At 38.4% G+C, this 17,059-nt stretch overlaps 1 protein-coding gene and 1 pseudogene across 1 annotated transcript in view; one reads left to right on the top strand and one right to left on the bottom strand.

Moving 5' to 3' along the window:
* The window catches only part of MPP4 (MAGUK p55 scaffold protein 4), a 43,974-nt gene that overhangs the window by 1,311 nt on the left and 25,604 nt on the right, over nt 1–17,059 (bottom strand). The window contains exons 13-21 of the mRNA XM_045559726.1: nt 14,602–14,640; nt 12,682–12,702; nt 11,133–11,147; nt 9,971–10,012; nt 7,715–7,885; nt 6,392–6,472; nt 2,725–2,818; nt 2,232–2,340; nt 1,072–1,206 (exon numbers count right to left, since the gene is read on the bottom strand). Of these exons, the coding sequence (XP_045415682.1) occupies nt 1,072–1,206; nt 2,232–2,340; nt 2,725–2,818; nt 6,392–6,472; nt 7,715–7,885; nt 9,971–10,012; nt 11,133–11,147; nt 12,682–12,702; nt 14,602–14,640 (707 nt within the window). The remainder of the gene's footprint in view (nt 1–1,071; nt 1,207–2,231; nt 2,341–2,724; nt 2,819–6,391; nt 6,473–7,714; nt 7,886–9,970; nt 10,013–11,132; nt 11,148–12,681; nt 12,703–14,601; nt 14,641–17,059) is intronic.
* On the top strand, nt 131–229 carry LOC123644214 (annotated as a pseudogene).

The raw sequence follows: 17,059 nt of genomic DNA, 5'->3' as shown, positions 1-17,059 counted from the left end.
AAGACTCAGAAAATATATCCTTAGACTCCACTCTTCCAAAGGCAAACTGGAAAATGAGACTTTCATAGTCACTGAAAAAAAAAGAAGCTAAAAATAATGAGATAAAAGATAATATAAAGATACCTCATGCTTGCTTTGGCAGCACATATACTAAAATTGGAATGATACAGAGATTAGTATGGCCCCATGCAAGGATGATACACAAATTTGTGAAGCATTTATAGTTTTAGTTTCAGTTTTTGCAAGGTGAAACAATTCTGGAGCTCTGTTTCACAACAATGTGAATAGACTTAACACTACCAAACTGTACACTTAAAATGGTTAAGATAGTAAGTTTTACATGATGTTTTTTATCCCCCCAGGCAGACACAAAATAGGTGGCTGTAATATCTTGATCTGGGTGGTGGTTATCTGGGTGCATATACATGTAAAAATTCATTGTACACTTAAGATTTATGTACCTTTAATGTTATGACTCCACATATTTAAAGTAGATTTAATGTAAAGTATATATATAACTGGAAAAATCCCACCTATTCTAGGATGAGTTCACTGATTAACCCACCTGGCTTGGCCCCTCTATTATTACCATCATAATTAATAAGCATTTATTGTGAGATACATCATATTACAGATGAGATACACTCACTATAGCATCTTTAAAGTAAACTTTCAAGTAAAAATAATCTGTTTAAAATACAAATATCAGGCTTGTACACACCCAATTTCTGTTTGCTTTGCAAACTGTGATTTGAGGAGTCCTTTTTAAGCTAGAGCCCCCAAAATAAGGATGCCTTCATAGCATTTATTAAACTTTATTTTGATATCTGTAAGTAATGTCCAGTAAAAGGGATAAATCATAAAGGCATTATTCATTAGGAACAAAAATTACATTCTGCAACAGGGATCCTGTGGAACAATATAGTAATTTTTATTGAGGGTCATCTGGGGAGGGGGTTGAAGAAGGAGGAGAATGATGATGAGATCTGAAGTCCTCATCCATGCCCAACCCGGATGCCCCCAATCTCGAAGTCACTGAAAGCAATAAGGTGATTTTTGACTTGATCTTACCTTGAACTTCATGTCCACAAAGTAGTCGGTAATAATCTTGGCATTTTTCCGGGATTGTTTCATATAACTCATGGTAGACGGCTTTATAAATATGACATAGGGCTTTAGCTCATGCGTTCGAGCCACTTGAATATCCTACACAGAAAAATGCACATTTAAAAACAGAAGTCCCTGCCCATCTCTATTGATATGGGAATAAGAGTGAACATAAATAAATAAATAATAAAAACAGAAGTCCTAACTTCCTTGAGTCAACATAAACATTCTAAAATTTCTAAGACTAGAAATTAGCAATTATTTTTAGCCAGAGTATAGTCTTATGTCCTAAATTCTAAAAAACAAACATTTTAATAGTTTAGAGGTGGCATTCTGGAATCAAAATTAAGTTCAAATCCTCTTTCTCTTACTAGCTATGACTACCTATTGAAATCTTACTAGCTGAGTGAGATTTTATATATGACAGAATCTTTTCTACTGAGAGGATTCTTCACATGATCTCATATGACAAAGACAAAGACTCTCAAGATGGATAAGCTGTTTCACCCTCATTTCCCTCCCCTCTTGCTGATATCACATTGGCTACTACTGCCATCTTCACGCTGACCCCCAGCTTTGACCCAAGTAAGAACAAATCTCTCTTCCCCTGATTCTCATCAGCATACAAAGTATATTTTTAAATGACTAAGGAACACACAAAGAAAATACAAAGATTATAAAAATTAGGCCTACAGATTGCATGTTCTTACCTTAACTTGACCACCTCTGCTCCATTCCACATAATGTCTCAGGGAAAAAGGCACAGATATGACAACACAGAAACCTCATCTCCTTCTATAAAGCCACATCTTGCTTCCTCCACAAGAAGTTACCTTGATGCCTTTGTGATCAAGGTCAAAGCAAGAAAGATTCTAACTTTTCTTTATGGCTTCCCACTCAGTTCTGCTTTTGTATCTAAGAAGCAAGACTTCTTCACCAATTAAAAACCAGACGTTGGCAACTGATGCTTCAAATAAAATCTTAGATATGACAAGTGGTCTTATTCTTAAAATGCTAACAGAATAAAATGTTTCAACTATAAACTACAGCATGTATACAAAATGGATGATGGATGACATGGATTCATGATTGGGAAGGTGAGAAACATTCCACCGTGGACCCACCTGAGGCTCTAAGTCCATGACACAGATCTTTCCTTCATCAAGGACTGCTTGAACAGCATCCACACTAGTGCCATACAGGTGGCCTTTGTACTCACCATGCTCCAGCATCCTGCAAGAGTGGGACAAAGAAAACAAGAACTCTCTCTACAGGTAAAATAGTAGCAGTAGTAACCTGAGAATGAACTCCAATAGAATTGAATAAAAATATGTGGGCTTTGCTAGGACAAAAAAAAAAAAGAATAGATATTCAGCAGAAGAAAAAAAATAAGGAGATCTAAGATTTATCCACTTCCTCAAATTCTCTAAAATTTACATCTCCCTTTCCAAACCAAATAAGTTGGTATACTGGTATAACAGTGCACATTTCCTTGCTTAACTCTTCAGAAACAAAAGGAATTATCCCCAGGAGTTTTAGACAATACATAGGAATAGGGAATCTAGTTTGAATGTAAAACAACCAGTGGTAAAAATTAGCTTCTGACCTCTACTTTACCTGTGACTATATATGAGGCTTTCAAAAGTTTCCTTTGACACAAAGTGATACTCACACCCATCCATTTCATAACTCTTTTTGGAACGAGTAGTATCTATGAAAAGAAGGAATTAAAGGTTTCAGAGTCTTCAAGATGTTTTGATTTATTACCAATATGCATTTAGATAAGGATATCCAATCAAAATAAACAAATACATAAACAAACAGATAAATAAAATGCTAGAACCAAAAATAGGGAACCTGAATTGGTGATAAGAAAGTAGAAGTTCTCGTATCAAAACCAGTTAATCTATAAACCTTTATTGCGTCCTCATGGTCAGGAAACGAATGTACTAGGTATTAAGCCAGGATAAGGAGGGTCTAAGGGAACACCTGCTATTACTTCAAAACAGACAGTAGAGAATTATATGTGAACCCTAAGATGCCTAAAGGCTTCCAGGTAGCAAAATCAGCAATATCTAACATTTGCATAGTGCATTTCCCATGATCTCATTTCATCCCCACACTCTTAGCCAGGTAAAATGTTATTATCTGTACTTTACTGTTTAGTAACTTAGAAGCTTAGAAGCTTTTGGAGAAACGTGCTTACATTCATTAAGACTAATAAAAAGTAAAGTTGAAATTAGAACCTAGGTGTTCTGACTGTGCCTAGACTAAAGTTTTCTATTCTACATCAGATTCTCAGATTTGGATTGGAGAAAGCTAAAAGCCTATGACATTCTGCGGTCTTGCCCAGATGCATTAATACCCAAATAGTGATTAGTTTTAGGGATCTCTCTAGAAGGGGACAATTGGCTGAGTCCAGATTTAGTCTGATTCTTTGGTATGGCCACTTTGATTATAGACTCTTCAACTTAAAAAGCACCTGGTATAGAATACAGGAGTTCATCACGTATCTAAAAGTTATTTATTGCCTGTTCATCCATTTATTCAATTAACGTGTACTGAGTGCCTGCTATGTTCTTAGGTTCTTAAAACATAAAAGTGAAGACAACACAGTTCCAACTCTGTGTCCTATATGCTGCAAAGCTAGTCCCTTAATCTGTATTACAACAAATTCCCCTTATTCATAAAGAATGTGTGTGTTTGCATTTGACAAAGTTTAAGATGAAATAGATCAACATCTGATGATATCAACACATGGAAATGATCAAGTAGGAGCTTGAAACAGGCCCTAAATGAGCAAAGGAGTTACAGACCTTCAAGGGGCTCAAAAAGTAAATGCCATCCTTGGGGTCATCTTTGTTTTTTCCTTATTCAAGCCCCTCTTCAGATCCTTAGAGTTCCTACAGTTATGCCACTTCTCCTATAGTTTCCTAATGAAAAAAGCATTCTAGTAAAACCTATCGCTCTCAGGTGAGAGTGAATCATGTTAATATAAACCTAAGAGGGCCCCTTCTCCTTTGCTTCCAATGGACTGATATTGTATGTGGTAAGTTCCAGTCTATAAATTGGTGCATAACCTGAGGTATCCATTTTAAGCTTAAAACTGTCCACTCAATTAAAAAGAAAAATATTTTCTCACTTTAAATGACTAAAATTCTTCTATGTTCTGTGGGCATTTTACTTTTAACCAAATTATTGAAAAGTGGTGATTTTGATAGTTTCTGTTTTTGAGATTAATGCTCATTCTTGCACATGTAAGCAGTACTTCAGAAAGCACAACCTATGGGATATGATTATAAAGCAACTTTTTAGGTCTCCTACTGCCCTTCTGTGAGGCAAGATCTGCCCTGGTCCCTGGTTGAAAATCTAGCAGTTCTGATAACTCTTTCAATCACTCATAGGTTTAATTTTAAAAGTCTATCATCATTCATGCCACAATTTCATTTTCATCATTTAGTCTCAATTTAGTAATTAAAATTCTATTCCCATATAATAATCAAAATTATGAACTTCACTTATAGTTTATGCTTCTCTTCCACACATCTGACTCAGATTTGCTGCACCCAGGGAAGCCTGCAGTCAGAGAAGCCAGAATTCAGGAAAGGGAGTATGATTCACTTCTCTTTCCTTTTAGTGCATTTCTACTGTTCCCCCCCCCCCCCCCCCCCCCGCACCTGTCCTCCGTTTTATAAATCCCAAGGCTAGAGTGCAGGGAGAAAGAGGAAAGAAGTCAGCAACGTTTTGGCTTGGTAGATACCGATGCTGGCTGCTATTGGCTCCCTTTAGATTTGGCAGATGCTTAAATCTGGCTCTGTCTCTCCTAGATGATGAATTGGGTTATTTTACAAACCCTACCACCAACACCACCGGGCTTGTCGAGCCCATTCCTGTTCCAGCTGGTCATTTGTAATTCCTTCCAAAGCCTAGTGAGTGTATCTTGGGTCCACTTTTGGCCTCCTTCTCCTAAGGCTTCCTCCTGGGCAGGAACTAAGATAACCCTAGGCTGACTTTCCCCTACATTATCTCCCAGTTGTGGTCCTTGGGAAACATCACAAATATTTAGTTATGACAGACTCTACAAGGGCAGCAACTTCCCAAATTACAGCTATTGGCCACTTCCTCTAAGCTCTCATCCTTTAAATTTTTCAAGTGTAAGTCTGACACCATCCTTCTGTGCGCCTGAACTGCAGGAACATATAGGAGGCTCTCTAAATGATCTCCCTAAGTTCCTCTCTCATGCCTTGAGAGGACAGAGAAGCAAACACAAACACACACACACACACACACACACGCATACACACACGCGCGCACGCAAGTACACATTCTCTTCCCACCCCCTGGGAGGTAGAACTCACAGCATGACTCTCTCCAGTAAAAGCCTCCCTGAAAACCATGCCCATTAATCTCCTTTCCCAACCTTTCCATAAGCTTGATATGTAACTGGTTTTCACATTTCTCATTTAAAGATTTACACATCTTTGTGCCTCAGTCAAAATTTTAACCTCCTTTTATATGTATTAGAAACTATGCCTTATAATAAACTTTCTATTTTCTTGAAATCAGGAATTCTATCTCATCTTTATTTTTGTTTTTTAGAATAAAACGAGGGTTTTTTAGAGTGATTTTTCAAGTTTTTTTAAAGGCTGAATCTCAGTATGACACAAATAATAACACCTTGTATTTTTAGAATTGTAGCTCTCAAATGTCTTAAAGTTTAAAAAGAAATAACCCACACAACAACTCTAAATGGATAAGGCAAACATAGAGAAAAGTCTGGAAGATCACATCTTAGGAACTGGCTTAGGAGTTGGTAGTGGAGAAGGAGAAATAAAGGTGCCACAGGTAAAAGGAAATGAGAAAATGCCATTTTAGAAAACTACCATGTATTGTACTTATAAATTTATATAAAGTTATATGTGCAAATATCAACATTTTCAGATAAAATAGACAAGGCATTCAAAGAGTCAAGCACAGTGCTGGAAAGAGTAAGTACTAAATGTATGTTAGCTATTATTGCTAAATATTAGTTGTCCTGAAAGGTTATCTATATGATTTGTTAAGAAATAGAAAAAAGACAAGAGTTACCTTTTAAAAGCCTAGTTGGCTACACACCAGTGAATCAATTCTTTTTATTAACCTAAACATAGTTATAAATACTTAATGACTATCCCTTGGGTCTTCTATTTTTACAAGATGATATGACATGTTAAGTGAGATCAGTAAAGAGGCAAAGAAAGTTTTGCCAAAACATGAACTGCTATGAAAGAAAAACTTAACATACGTGGCACAGCACTTTGAAAATGGCTGGGATTAAATTTAATAAGTTGTCTTCTCAGTTCATTTACTCCAACACCAGATGGTCCTAAACACAAAAAGTCACGTACAGAAATCATTAGATGTGGATAAATATAATTATGTGGTAAAATCATCATTTCAGTCCTTCTATTGAAGAAACTTGGGAGCAAATGGTTTTGGGAAAATAATGTAATTTCCTTCTTCACGAATTGGAACAACTCCAGAAAACTCTTGGGAATTTTCCTGGTAACCCATGGAGTAACCCACACTGCTTCAACATGCCGAAATGAGGCTGGGAATTGCAGGAACCTCTCACCCCAGCAAACTTCGTCTAATGTTGGATATCATGAAAATTAGCTAGTCTCATTTTAGATAATCTGAGAGATCTGCCTTCCTTCTTCAAATGAAGTTTCTATGGTATCACAACCAGAAATCAGCCTCAACAATCATAGGTTCTGTGGCTTTTAGAGTTCAGGGGTCCATTTCTGATAGGTGGTTGAATCAGCACCCCCATTTCCCCATGAATGGCTGATTTCATGGGCATAGGACCTGTGCAGTTTTACAGGGCCTGTGCTTAGAAGGATACCACGCTTGGATTAATGCTCTCGTATAGCATCTTAAAATCCTTAATAATTTTTGAACAAGGGGCCATTGTATTTTCATTTTGCACTGGCTCCTGCAAATGATATAGCTGTTCCTGGTTTTAAGGCATGTTGTTCTGCTCTTCGGGGGCCTTCCCTGCGCACAGCTGAACACACAGACAGGATGGCAGTAAGACATAAGTTGCTACTGCTGCAGGGACCACCAGCTTTGTAGAAGTCTTGGACACAAAAGCAGGTGACCCCAGCGCTGTATCTGTCCTGATCTTTAGCACCAAAGATACAGTCCAGAAGATTTTAGATACTTTTCAAAAAAAGATAGTTATATCTTTCTTATGGAAATGGAATTTAAGGATTTATTTTCATGATACAGACTAATGACCAGTCTAGGGGAACACTCACCTATGTTCATAGAACAAATTTTAAACAGGCAAAAAAAAAAAAAAATTATAGTTATATCCTCATCACAATACAACTTATTATATAAGTTCATACACACTATGGCATACCACACTCAATTGTAGACAAAAAAAAAGCTTCATACAATAAAGTTTTATTTATAAACACACATAAAAAAATAGGATTTTTTTTTTAAAGGTATTTGTAAGGGGGTCCATAAAGAGTTCTACTTTACCACTACTCCCAATGCAAGACAGTTGAGTCTGGAAGGAAAGCTGGCCGCGGGGAGGCGCGTGCACGCGCAGACATACCCACAAGCACTACGAGGCGGTGCCTGTCCGAAGGGCGTCGCTGGTACCTCACCACCTCCTCGTAAGGGGCGCCCACTGCGCTGTAGCAGCCGCCGGCGCAGCACACGCTGGCCCGCAGCCGGCCTAGGTAAGACTTCCTGCGGCAAAGGCGCATGCTGCGGCGGAAACCAGCTGGAGAGGAGGACATGCACAAAACATGAGATCTAGGGCAGGAGAGATTACTTCTTGCTTCAAATCTGATGAAACCTGTAGCAACTGTGATCCTCAAGTGTTAGTTAATATAATCATGTCTGGCTGAAATTAGAAGATAGGAAGCCATATGAGGGGAAGATAACAAAATGCCCTGTGTTATCTGTAAGGTGCACCCAGCTCCCGCTGTGTGCCAGGCATTGTGCTTGGTAATGGAGATAGAGTGGTCAGCTCAGCTAAGACCACTTCCTCTCAACGTTTATATTTTGTGGAGCAGGAAGAAAACAAAAACAACAAAAAATAAGTGCTTAGAGGAAGAGTGAGTGGGTAGAGAGTAATGAGGGCGCTTTTGCAGGCAGGCAGTGTGATTAGAGTATCTCTGCAAAGTAAACAGATGTGTGAGTGAAGCAATGGAGTCAGCTAAGGAGGCCTCTGCTGGGAAGAGCAAGCCAGGCTGAGGGAAGGGCAATGCAAAGGTGCAGAGCAAGGGACTGTGCTGGGAATGTCTGAGGAAAACCAAGGGCTCCTGGAGAGCTGTAAGGCAGTGAGCAGGAGGGGGTGTGGCAGGACATGGGGTTGGAGAGGGAGCTGGAGCCAGATCACACAGGGCCTCAGTAGAGTGGTGGATTGTGGAGCCTCTAGATGGACAGACGAGAGACCTGGCTGGGGTGGGGGTGGGGGCACGTGATTTGATTCATGTTTCTGAAGGATTCCTCTGATTGGTGTGAGGAGGGTGTAAACTGTAGGGGGAGTAAGTGTCGCCTCAGGGGAGAGCAGTTAGGAAGCTACTGCTGTAGTCTGGGTGAGAGATGATGGTGGCTTGGGCCAGGGTGGAAACAGTGGAGCAGGCTCATTATTCCCATTTTTCAGATGTATACACTAAGACACAGACAGGTGGCTGCTTAGGACTGTGTGATCAGTGACAAAGTTTGACATATTAATCATGATTTCTGAACCCCTAGACTCTGCTTAATCTTTCAAATCACCGGGCTTTCTGGTATTTTCAGAGGTGTTTCCAGGCCTCTCAGTAGATAGAGCTAGGACTATTTGTGTATGTATAAATATTAATATATACACACACTTACATCTATATTGCATCTATATATATTGAAAACCCTGAGTTCCCACCAATACCCACAACACCAATCCAACATTACATGATTCATTCTAGCCTTCCCCTGGCCATATATGTAACTGCCTTCCCTAACAGTGACAACCCTGGCTCTTGTCTTCAATACATTTCGCTATTATATCAATCAAGAGCACCTGTGTAGGAAGAGGGCCAGACAGTGCTGGCATCATGGCAGAAAGTGTCAGAGCCCAGGCTAAATAAGGATGGCATCTTTGTAGAGGCTGTGGGCTATTAGAGGCCAAGAAATGGCAGCTGCCCTCCTTACTTTACTCTGGCTCTGACAACCTGCATCAGGCCACCATAGCCCCCTGCACAGATGCCCCCAGGCTCTGATGGCCTACCCCACACTCCTTACTCCCCACCCTTGTGTAGTTGCCTACTCTCCTCAGCCCTACCCAATGGCTTTTGAACTGAATGATTCTGGAAGCAATGCAGAATGGTGGGCCCGATGATTCCAAAGTGCATCCAGGCTTGGGATCCAGCCTTCTAGTTCACAGCCCCTGCAGCTCTGCTGTTCTCCCTGCTTCCCTGAAGCAGGAAGCCTAGAGTGATATTAAATGAGTGGTGCCTGGTCCTTCAGAAAGCTCTGGCCAGATGACAGATTATAGAAATGTGGCCATAAAAAGTGAGCTTAGTAGTTAGAGAATTGGTCTCTTTAGAGTAAGATGTAAGATAAATAGGTTATGGAACAGTCTGGAAGAAAACAAAAATATTTGCGTTTGATGAGTAATTAAGAAATAGCCAGTGGAAATTAGATGAATAACAATGAATAATCAGATCAGAATATTAACAAGAAAAAATGGATAGAGGGAAACAAGAACAAGGAACAAGTTAGAAATGTTCATCAGCAAAAGAAGCTTTCAGAAGAGCATCAGGCTAGTATGAACATAACTTAGCAAGTGACGAAGACCTGCTTCTTACTAATCATCACCTACCGATAAAGACTTTCTGACCATAGCCAACAAATTCCTCCTTGTCTGGAACACAGAGAACAGAACATGTGAGGGCAAGGAGAAGTTCATTTAGAACAAATGCATGAAATCATCTTCAGATTTTTAAGTGATACTACTTCAGTAGATGACAGTACAGTTGAATTTATCCTTGAGTGACTTATTGAAGAATGTTCTAAGCACTTTCCATCCTATAGTCCACACGCCATAAACTATAGAGAGACACTTTACAGAATTTTAGCATTACACTGAATGTAGTCTGTCTCGTATGGTTGAGAACAAAAAGCTATTTTAGGCTTGTCTAAAGCTGTAAGAAAGACACTGAGTCATAGTAAAAACATAAAAACTGGGTACACATTTTTAAACACACTGTAAGAACACCGATTTTTAAAAAGTAGATAAATTGGCTTTGGCTTTAACTGGTAGATATGATATTACTGCAGGTCCTATACTTAATCTCTTAACTAGATGTGGATTATTTTCTTCCTTTTAGAATGGTTCACTCTGTTAAAATGAGCATTTGTTCTATGGCTACCAGTTGTTTCTGATTGGCCAGGAATCTGAGAGACAAAGTGAGGAGAACTGTGCCCACCACCTCTGAAGCATCTAGAGCTAATACAAACTCCTGTTTCTGTTTCTGTTGGGGGCCTCAGAAAAATTCTTATAAATCCCAGGAAAAATGTTATAAAAGTATCATTTTCAAATTACTTTTTACTTAAGTTCCTTGTTATTTATACAATTCTTTTCTGATTATTGGAACAGTACATAAATAGCATTTGTTCATAGAATAAACTGACATATACCTTTCTTTCTTAACCTTTTTTTAAAAATGCATTTTAAAATACCAAAACAACACAGTAATATCAATTCTGTCTTCTGGCATGTAAGTACTTTTTCTAACTGAGATATGTCAATAAGTTAAAAAGGAAATGTTTATTTAGGGATAGATTCATAAAGCTTAATTACTTTCAGTGTTTATGTTAAATTGTTTTTTTATGAAAGTGAATATTTATTTAATCATCGATTTCACTCATAAAATATCATATCTCCACCTTAAAAGTTATCCTGTCAAATATTCACTTTGAGGCACTAAAGGATCTTAAACATAGCTCTATTTGGCATATCCAGGAAATAAAAAAAAAATTACCTTCTGAAAGTTCCTCTGGATGTTTGGGTAAGTGCAAAAACAGACATGAAAAAGTTAAGCCTTTGAGAAGATCAAGTTAGCCATCAAATCAAGGCAAATGACATAAGTGAGCCATTCCCGTTACCATTAGCAGTAACTTAACTTGTGTAAGGCTTGGCAAGGCAAATGAACAGCACACAGTTGGGAACTTGGAAACTGATTTGACCTGACCTTGCTGCTCTGGGACAATAACTTTTTCTGCAAGTTGTCTAAGACTCTCCCTGAAGGCTTTTTATCCATAAAGACTCTAGTTGGTTGGCACAAAATGGGGCTTGAAAGAGAGCAATTATAGGAAGGAAATGGACTTGAGCTTTCTCGCTCTCCCCCAGAGGCGATGTTGCTGCAGCCCTGGGAAGGGGAGGAAGTGGCAGAAATGGCATTGGGGTAGACGCTGCAGCAAGACATGAAATGCAAAGTATCTCAAGGGTGCATTATTAAAATAAAAGCAAAATCCATTTAAAAAAAAAAGGCAAAGAAAAGGAACTGGTGGACATGAGAATGAAAAAGTGTTCTGGTAAGTAACAATAGATCAGATTTATTTGTGCATAAAAGAAAGAGGAGAGTTGCCTTAATTGAGGTAGGGACAGTATGACAAAGCAATTAGAGGCCAATGGAACGGAGAAAATGAGGCAACATAATATACGTGGAATCAGGTGAGTAATGTTAATATGCTCCAGCAGGTTGGCAGTTTTTAAAAAATACTCTGTGGGACCTATTTTGTTTCTAATGATGTCAACATTATTTTGAGGGATAGACACTTGATACCTACCATTTGTCATCAATAATAAATAATGTATTATTAAAGAAAAATAAAATTAATTCAGTATAGATACCACACATTCCAGTTTATTTACTATCAATATGGAATAGACAGGATGTGTGGAATAAATTATTCAATAATTGTAAGGCAATGTCTGCATTCTGTTTGACTGTCTCTCTCCATAATGACTGTCTTCTAAACCACCGGGCTTTTCATTTTATGTCTTGTGAAAACTTACGGTGTATTAAAGAACTACCCATTTGTATTTATAATGAATTTTGTCCAGCAGGACACCCAAAAGGTATGTGGGTCTAGGGACAATCCCTTGTGCAGGGCAGTCTCATACACCGTAGAATATCTACCATTCCTGATTCCCACCAGTTAAAAGCCAGCAGTGCCCTCATCAATGTGACAACCAAAAAATGCCCCCACAGAATCCCAAAAATGCTGCCTCAGGGACAATACTAGTCCTATGAAAAGCACTGTTGCTGTATTGTTTTAAAATAAATTTTATAATGCGTATTTGACATTGACAATATGATGTTGTGGGATACATATAGATGGTAAAATGATTACTAGCATGAAGCAAATTAACGTATCTATCATCATAGTTACTTTTTAACTTTAATTTTTTTACTGTTGATATATTTAAACAATTATTGTATCATAACTCTAAATATGTCTTCAAATTATACCAAAATTTGGAATATACATTTAAAAATCAGTACCAGATATTCATTTTTTACTTACCAGATTCAAATATTTCTTCATCTATGATTTTCCATGGAGGCAAAAACCAAAAATGTCATTACATTACTATCTACATTGAGTCTATGTTTTAATGATCTAATTCCCTGGCCTATGCTTCTACCCACACACCACCTTTTAAATTTTTTTCCTAAATCCAGGTCAAGTCCGTGGTGTCCCTGTGACATACATAAGCCTTAAATAAGATACATGGTATTCAGCATTGTGCTATAATGACAATCGGGGGGCAGCTGGAGCTTAAAACAAGTAAATAAAATGATAACGTAGAAGAGAATAAATAAAATGAAATTCAAAAAGAGGCTCTGAGAGAAGGGGCAAGTGGAATGTCACGGGAAACCCCTGTAGACCATTGGACATGGCACAGCTTTGCTGCCGAGAGCTGGCAGATGTCAGATGTCGACGAGTGGGGGCTCCACAGCAAGGGCAGTGTGGCAGGGAGGACAAGCGCAGGAAGCGCTGATTGAGCAAGTTTGTTCAGGCGGCTGAGAAATGTGAGATAAACCAACTTCCTCATTAGTTAAAACAATTCTTGTTAGAGTTTTACAAAGAGATTAAGAACTAAGAAACTAGAATTTTTATGGAAGGCAATTTGAACATTTCCAATACATGCACGCTTGAATCAGGCAATGCTGCATCTAAGGTAACCCACACATGTGTGAAATGACATATTTATAAAGCTATTCATTGTAGCACTGCTTATAATAGAAAAAATCGGACATAAATGTCTAATTGTACAAGTGTGCAATAACAAGCTGTTAAAAAACAAAGAAGAGGAGGCTCTGTATGGACTGAGATAGAATCAACTCCAAGATATATAACGGTAAGTAAAAAAGCTAAGAACAGAAGTGTGCATAGCATACCACCAAATTCATATATGAATTTGTGAAAAAGAAGGTGGAGATGAGAAGGGAGAGAGGAGAAAAATATACATCATTGCTTCTATATTCTCAGAAGATGTCTGGAGAGATGCCAAATAAACTGATAATATTTATTCCCTTAGGAAAGAAAACTGAGTAGGAGACCTAGAAAGAAAGGAACTTCTTACTAAATATACTTTTGTAGTTTTTAAATTTTGAATTATGTGAATGTATTATCTAGTAAGATCATAATTAAAATTACAGAAAGGAAATGAGTATTACTGCAAGTTAAAACGAAAACAGAATGTGTACTTGGTAAAATAAACATAGTGTCAACATTACTCTGTAGCTGTTATGGGAGATATATGTGAATCTTTGAAAAACTCACTATTTAAAAATTTCATATTGTTCTTTCATTTCTAAAAACTAGATTAGCCCATAAAGCCAACATAAAATCACCTGTCAGACTAAAGTCTCTCCAACTAGTCTCCTGACAAAATTCTAGTGATTTTTAAGCCAATCTTAGTTCTGCCACTAGATTTGAAAAACCTTCTCCCAATTTACAAAAAAAAAAGAAGTATAGAAATGTAAAAAGCTTTCATATATTTCTCAAAATTTTGGAACCCACTACTATCTATGCCAGAATCCACCAGAAGATGGCATCAAACTTAATAACAAAATATATATTTTGCTTTATAAAAAATTGATATTACAATATTTTATGATAGTCTACAAAAAGCATAGGAGTTTCCAAGTGTTCCACCGTCTGATATGCTGAGTGTTATTAAGTGTTCCTGACATCATTGCCAAGATACTGTTTTCTAGAATGTTCTCTAGTAGGTTGGTGGGAGGCTGGAGGCATTCCCACTACTTCTCCTTCCAAGTGTCAGAACCACAGAAAAAGGATGAGGGTAGAAGGGTCAATTTACACATTTCTTCCACAGGAAAAGCCCATGGCCCCACTGGCCGACTCTGGTTCAGATAATTTATAGATGAAGTGCTTCATATTTCTTCTAATGGTAAATCAATTAAGAGGAAATGTTACCTGCTTCCACACATTTTTCGTCAATCTTCATGTCATCTTCTATAATATAAAAGAGCATGGAAAGGGAAAAATAGAACTTCAAACATGTCAGCATTAAAAACAAAATTCCCTATGTATAGGCTTATGTCAATAAAACTCAGACCATCTTGCACTAATGTTACTCTTACAACTCTTGCTCATTTGGAGATATAAAAAGGACTCTACCATATTAAATGAAAATCTGTGATTTGAGAGGTTCTATAACATAAAATGGTTAAAAATTTAAAAAGCATAGGCTTTTCAATTTTTTTTTTAGAGACAAAGTCTTGCTATCTTACCCAGGCTAGAGTTCAGTGGCTATTTACAGGCAAGATCATAGCTCACTGTACCTAAGTGATCCGCCCACCTCTGCCTCCCAAGTAGCCGGGACTATAGACACATACCACCATGCCTGACAAAAAGCACAGGCTTTTGAATACTGGACAAATTAGTTTATCTCTAAGCCCCTGTTTTCCACCTGTAAATGGGGATAGTAATAATACCTACCACATAGAACAGAATTGAGATAATGCATGAAAAGCTCAGGCACATGGTAAGTGCTCAGTAAATGTTAATTATTTTTACCTTCAATGTGTACATAAGAGAATAAAGGAATGAATATAACTTTAAAAACCACTTATCTTAACACTCAAACCCTGCACAACATGATCCAAACCCAACTAGGAAGCCTGTTTTCCACTTCTCTCCTTCACATATCTTATGCTACTATTAGAATAGAGTGATACCATGTTTCTTCCTCTGTGCCTTGCTTTCGCTGTTCCCTGAGCCCGTAATGCTTCAGGGTCCATCTCAAACGCTGATAAAAATCAATACGCTGCTATGAACCTGCCTAGCACTTTCTTCCACTACCTTGAACTCTCTGCTACTGCACATCTACTCCACTTCTGTAACCATTTGGGTGTTTGCCTCATTTGCTCTCCTAGATAGCTCCTTGAAAGCAGGAACTGTCTTACTAGTTTTTACACACTTTACAGAGCTTAGGAGAGTGTCTTGCACATAGTAGGTAAATTTTCCTTTGAATATCAAAATATTTGGTTTGAATATACATTCTGAAAAAATGTTTTTTTTTTCTCTTTCAGCACTGTACCTCTCTCATGCCTGGCATAGTGCCCAACATATCTCAAATGCTCAACAAATGGTGGTTGAAGAAATGAAGGTTATCCACATTCCAGAAGTCTGTATAATGAGCTATAATATCAGGAAGTAACAAATCACCACCCCCTTAAAAGTCACACAATTCATTCATGCTTTTAAATGAAATATAAAACATGAAAAATTTTATGAAATAACACTGTCTCATAGAGGTAGGGGCACAGATAAACAAGTGACATGGTTGAGATTTTCAGCACTGTCATTCACTCCCTTGTATTCACTTAAAGACTGTTTTCCAGATTAGCCATTTGTAACAACGGTGAGTTCATTAGTTCCCAGGACATAACTAGAAGTTTTTTCAAAAGGCAAACAAAAATTACAATTGTCATTTCTGGTTTGCAGATGAAGGCACAGAGACCAGGCGTGATTCTCCAGTAACAGCACAAGAAGCCCTGACTTTTCTGTTATGTGACTCTGGGATCTAAGATAGGTCCATGATTATGCTCTCCCCAAATCAATAATTCCACATTACCAGCTAGGGTGGGTGTTATGGACTGAACTGTGTACCCACAATATCCATATGTTGAAGCCCTAGCTCCCAGTATGACAGTATTTGGAGATAGAGCCTCCGAGGAGCTAAGTAAGGTTAAATGAGGTCTTAAGGTTGGGGCCCTTCAATTCGATAGGACTGGTGGCCTTGTAAGAAGACGAAGAGACACTGGAGAGCTCTCTCTCTCCCTCCAACCATGCACAGAGGAAAGGCCACGTGAGCATACAGCCAGAAGGTGGCCATCTGCAAACGAAGAAGAGAGGCCTCACCACAAACCAACCCTGCTGGAAGCTTGATCTTAGAACTGTGAGAAAATAAACATCTGTTGTTTAAGCCACCCAGTCTGTGATATCTTGTTATGGCAGCCCAAGCTAAGACAGTGGGCTTATTACTCACCAAGAACATAGAGTCCCCAGCCCTTCCCCAGGGCTATGCCCAAGCAGCCTGCAATGTGGCTCTGGGTAATAAACCCAGAAAAGCATGCACCCTAGACTTGCCTCCCTCTCCTACCTCCTTCTGCACCCATTTCTGCTATCACCTGCCTGTGTCATACACCTCTCCTGTCCTTGGGGGACACGGGCTAGAGCCCTAGGCTCATAGATCAGTTTTCAAAAGTCCCTCTTTTGCAGTTAGTTGCTCTCCCTTTCCAATTTCAGGGATGAAACATGAGTGTGGCTAAGGGGATGGTTCTTCTCTCTTTTCTCCCCTCTCCAAAAGCAGACATCATCTTGCTTTCTTTTTTATGTGTGTGCACACGTACATATGCTCAGGTGCGTG

This window comes from Lemur catta, chromosome 8, assembly GCF_020740605.2.
Source record: "Lemur catta isolate mLemCat1 chromosome 8, mLemCat1.pri, whole genome shotgun sequence".
Lineage (NCBI taxonomy): Eukaryota > Metazoa > Chordata > Mammalia > Primates > Lemuridae > Lemur > Lemur catta.
This window is presented reverse-complemented; position numbering and strand designations above follow the sequence as displayed.